Below are 5,428 nucleotides of genomic sequence, written 5' to 3' on the forward strand. Positions count from 1 at the left end.
CATCTCTGCATAACACTTCTTTGAAGAAGTTTGATCTCCTCTAACTTCTCCAACCCTATCTCCCATAGGGAATTTAATTTTTTTATGATAAGAAGAAGTGACGGCTCTTAAAGCATTTAGGGTTGGTCATCCCAAGATAACATTGTAAGAGGAGGGTGCATCTACTATTGTGAACTTCGTCATGACTGTTTTCTTCATATCCTCAACCTTAAGGTTATAGGAAGAAGCATCTCCCCTTGAGGCTGAACAGTATGCCCGGCAAAGCCATACAGGGCTTTCTTGACCAGACTCATCTCAAACCCTTGCAAATCCATCTGCTCGAATTCATCCTGAAAGATTATATTAACCGAACTTCCTGAGTCTACAAACACCCTCCGCACTTCATAATTGGCAACTCGGGCTTGTATAAGCAAAGCATCGTTGTGTGGCATATTTACTCCTTCCAAGTCTTGAGGTCCAAATGTGATGACTGGACCTGAGTCCTGCGTCCTTATTTCCACCCCCAAACTCTCCCTCCGACTCCAAGACTTCCTAGCCTGGTTCGAGTCTCCATCAGTGAATCCTCTAGATATCATGTTAATAATGCCCTTGGCTGGCCCATATTCTGGATTCCTATCTTTTTTCCTGGGGCCTGACTCTTGTTTCCCCCCTTCCCGGGAAGAAGTGCCAATTAGGAGGAGCCAACACCTGTGACCCCTGGATCCAAGGTGGACCCCGAGGCCTCTTCTGGACTGGTTTACCATCTCTGATGTAGGGCTTCTGCTACCTATGCTGAAGCATCTGGCATTCACTAGTGTCATGTGTACCCTCCTTATTAAAGGCACAGTACTTCAAAATATTCTCCTTAGAAATAGGGCCACGAGCCTCAACCTCCTCTTCACATACAATAAAGGCCCTGTCTCGGGTTCCCTGATGCGGCGCATATTGAGATAGTCGGCCCATCAAATCCCGGTTCTCCCCATGCCCTCACTTGTCGCGACCTCCTTCTCTCCGGGCTAACTCCTTTTTTTGCTTCTAAGCCTCCTCCATATTGATGTATTTCTCGGCCCGGGCCAACAAATCCTCAAAGGTTCGGGGAGATTTTTTCACCAATGATTTGAAAAATTCCCCCTCCCAGAGACCTTGAGTGAATGCTGTGATCTTGGTTTCCTGGGCACAAGTTGGAACCTCCAAATCAGCCTTATTGAAATTTTTTATGTAAGTTCTCAAAAACTCTTCTCCCAACTGCTTCACCTCAAACAGACTGTAGGCGGTTTTCTTGTATCTTTTGCTGCTACTAAAGTGTTGCAGGAACACTTGCTTGAACTCCGCAAATGATTGAATGCTCTGTGGCTCCAACTTCTCGAACCACCTTTGGGATGAATCCAGAAACGCGGTCAAGAATACTTTGCATTTAATTTTTTCCCCATAGCAATTCAACATGGCCACATTCTCAAATCGGGCAAGGTGTTCCTAGGGATCTGAGCTCCCATCGTATTCCCGAATCTTTGCCGACTTGTAGTGAGAAGGTAAGGTCTCCTCTATCACCTCCGGTGAGAAAGGACAATGGTAGCGCTTATCGTGTACGTCCAAATTACCCGACTCACTCAGGTAAATAAAAACATGCAGTAGTGTGAGTAGGGATCGTTCCCATGAGGAAAGGTAAAATTTCGTGTTCTTTTAAAAATAATAAAATAACAAAAAGGGGTTTTTTTGCTCGAAATTTATCTACTAAAATTTAAAAACAATTATGAATTCAATTCTATCAATTACCAAGAACAATCAAATCACGATGGAAAATTCAATAAGAAATAATCCTTGGTTTTGGTCAACTACACCCTTGATCTCATTCGTTCGATCATCGATTATCTAAAAATATTTAATCATGTTGAATATTCATCATTGGAAATTAAATCTTTGTTTCACCTTAATCTTAGTTAACTAGACACAAGCGTTCTAAGATAACCCTTACCAATGAATCAACCTAATACAAGCGATTAGATTTAAACCCATGATAGCATGCAAACTAGTAAAACTGATGAATCTAGACAACCCATACACAAGCGGATGAATTTAACCTAGTCAATTATTATCCCTACAATTTCTAATCTCACAAGCGGACGATTATGAATTGTAGTTGCTTCGCAAATCAGATAATTCAAACAATTACGGATTCAAACATCCAATTTAGCAGTAGATTTTATATAAAAATCATCAAATGATCAAGCCAATAATCAAATATATAATCATGAAATAAACCAGAATAATTATTGATACTCAACAATAACAAGCTTTGTAAAACAGAAATCTCACGAATAAATTAATCAAGGGCTTCGTCTTCCTCAACCAAGTATTAAAAACTAGCCAACACAACTCATGAAGAACAAAATAAAAATAATAAGAAAAGGTGAAATTCTAGAATTCTCCGAAAAAACCTAGTCTTTGCAAGAGATAAATCTTCAATCTCCAATTGAAATTTTTTTTTTCGTATTTTTCCTCCTAAACTTGATAATAATAAACTTATATTGGCAACAAATCGTCCAAAGATAAGTCTAAAAATAAAACAAGAGTTTCCAAAACATAAAATTCTTCCAAAAATAAGTCTGCGCGGCCGACGGCGCGGGCGCTCAATGCAGTCGCGCGCGCGCGCAGTGTCTTCGCATCATGCATTCTTCATAGTGGCGCGGGCGCGCCATATTGTTGAGCGGGCGCCCCTTCGCTTCGTCATGGGATCGCGCAAGCGCGCGGGCGCGCCCTCACTACGCATTTTTTCCTTTTTTCTTCTCAGTAATGGCGCGGGTGCGCCTTGGTATAGGGCGGGCGCGCCTATGCTACGAATTTCATCTTTTTCCAATTCTTCAAGTCTTCAATTCTCTATCTTTTCTTCCCTTTTTTGCACTTATATCCATCAACTCAATTCCAATGACTTGTTTCCTTCATATAACAAAAACAACACAAAAAACGCATAACAACGACAAATAAAACACAAGAGTCAAGCAAAATACTAACCAATATAAGCGCATAAAATGCACTTATCAAATTCCCCCAAACTTGAACTCTTGTTAGTCCCGAACAAAACCAAATATCTAACAGAAAACAAACAAACACAACACCCCAGAATCATCAAAAAAAACATAGTGGATTAACAGCCTCAGCAATGAAATCAAAAATTTTTAAATCCAATCATATCACATCCTCCTATCATTGGAAAATTGTTTTAACAAGAAACATAACTCAACCTCATAGACTTTTAGGCTCCGCAACTCACGTTCACAACATTCTCCCCCAAACTCAATTCAAACATCTATAGATCATGAGGACTTTCAAGGTAACTCGGGATCAACATGAAGGATATTCCATCAAAAACGCTCACAATCAAATTAGCTCAAGAAAGAATATAGTGTGTGCGTGTTTTGATCAAAATTCACATTCATCAAAAATGTCAATCGACAATCTATAGGCTAAACTCTCACAACCCCTCTTCACTAGTATATTAGGCGACTGTGACTCGGTCCATAGGTCTTATTCGGCTTATAACGTAAGGCTGGGCTTATGGCTACAAACGAAGGAAAGAATTCAAAGAGGGAGTAAAATCTGATTTTATCTCTTAAATCCACTCCTTTTCATTCACACGGCAAGCTCTTTTTATTCTTTCAACTCCATTTTTTTCATTTTCAACTCGCCTTTTATTCACAGTTTTCTCTCATTTTTATTTTTTTTTCATTTTCTACCCTCCACCCAATCTATTTCTTTCTTTTATTTCTAATCCCCTCCACTACCACACTTCTTTCAATTTTTTTCCATTGAAATTCTCAACACACTATCCATTTAGTAGCATTCAAATCAAGAGTATAAAAATCAAACATGCAATTACTCCCTCAAGATAGGAAATAATTTTTAAGCTATAGGTAGTAGTTGTAGGATTTTAAAATAATATCGAATGGGGGTTTATCACACGTTTTCACGCATGTCATTCGTTTTCAATTAGGCTCAAAAGAGGTACTAGGGACACAATGTATTAAGGGTGGCTTGAAAGGCTCAATCTAATTCAGAAAAATTGCCTATCTCATTCCTAATTCACAGTATACCCGTATTGCACCTCAAGGGATGTTCAAGCTAGTTCTAGATTAATCTCTCTCCACAATTAACTCATATGAATTCAACCAGTGCAGTAAAGAAGAATCACCAACAGTAAACGGTGATTTTGCGCAACAAAAACTCAGCAAACGCACCTCATGTGCTCATGTAAATGTGAAAGCTCAAAGGGCAACTAAGGATAAAGCATGAATTAATCAGAAAAGGCCCAAATGATCCAAACAACGCCTCAATCCTATCTATATCTGTCTATTTCAAACTCAGGATCAAACACAGTTCACATAGTATATAAGTGTTTCAAGTCCACTTGGTCAAAGTTCCAAAAATTTGTTTGTCAGGGAGGCAGATATTCAAGAATTCAATTTCCCAAATAAAAAAAAACTAAAACATTGGCTATCTTTCCACTTACTTCTTTTCATATTTTTTTTTTCAAAACTTATGCAACTCATACAACTCACACAAAAAAAAAAAAAAAAAACTAACAACCAACAAATAACAACTAGACACGGAAACACACACAACTAACTCTCAAATAAACACTGAAAAGAAAGCAACGCCTAGCATCCTACTGAACTCCCCCCAAACTTAGGTACATACATTGCCCTCAATGATATGACAGTATAAAAGAACAGAACTAGGGCATGTACCTCGGGTGATGACCGTCAGTGGTCACCACCATCATTATCAGGATGTGGATCAACAGAGGGGTCAGTCAGGCCAAACATCGGAGGCCACTGTGGTTGCAAAGGTAGGAAGCTGGCACCATCTGGAAAGTAGTGCGGGAGAACAGCTGCAGATAGGTCCATCATATAGTTCATAAAGACGCCAGACGTCTGCTGCAGAGCTCGCATCTCCTCTCTCTGCTGTTGCTGCTCCTGTCGTGACAGGCGCACCTCCTCCTCAAGTCTAGTCAATCGATCAGTCACAGAAGGAGCTGACTGATGCTGGGGTGCCAGTTCTCTACGTGCTGCAGCCCTCTCTTCTCTCGCCCGATGCTCCGCTGGAGTTACCAAGCGGGTGTTGACGTCAAATGCAATGGCGGCAATGGGCTTCAAAATCTCCTTCGTGGGGCTCCATTCCACCCCGGCCTCCTCACAAAGGTCCGAAATAATGACAGGCAAGGCAAGACCACCACTCGTATTTCCATGCACCACGTGCAGAATAGTCTCCTGACAAACTAGTCCCAAATCAATGGACTTACCCTCCACAATGCAATAGAGCAAGAGAGCTCTATCCCGTGTAACCTCGTGCTCATGGTCGGTCGGCTTCAGGCGAGCGCAAATAAAGTTATACCACAAATTGACCTCATGTTGCAGCTCAGTCTTCTTCAACTTTGATGGCATACCATTACGCC

General features: G+C 40.6%; 1 protein-coding gene across 1 annotated transcript; it reads right to left on the minus strand.

Moving 5' to 3' along the window:
* Positions 1 to 1,014: 1,014 nt before the first annotated feature.
* Positions 1,015 to 1,422, minus strand: LOC140862387 (uncharacterized). Its single transcript, XM_073265409.1, has one exon. It carries the CDS (start codon positions 1,420 to 1,422, stop codon positions 1,015 to 1,017), a length of 408 nt encoding a protein of 135 aa, XP_073121510.1.
* Positions 1,423 to 5,428: the final 4,006 nt, after the last annotated feature.

The sequence above is a fragment of the Henckelia pumila genome, chromosome 4, assembly GCF_033568475.1.
Source record: "Henckelia pumila isolate YLH828 chromosome 4, ASM3356847v2, whole genome shotgun sequence".
In the NCBI taxonomy this organism is placed as follows: Eukaryota; Viridiplantae; Streptophyta; class Magnoliopsida; order Lamiales; family Gesneriaceae; genus Henckelia; species Henckelia pumila.

Bases quoted from the DNA above. Each gene is read 5' to 3' on its own strand.
- LOC140862387 (XM_073265409.1), bottom strand. From the start codon at position 1,422: ATGTTGAATTGCTATGGGGAAAAAATTAAATGCAAAGTATTCTTGACC.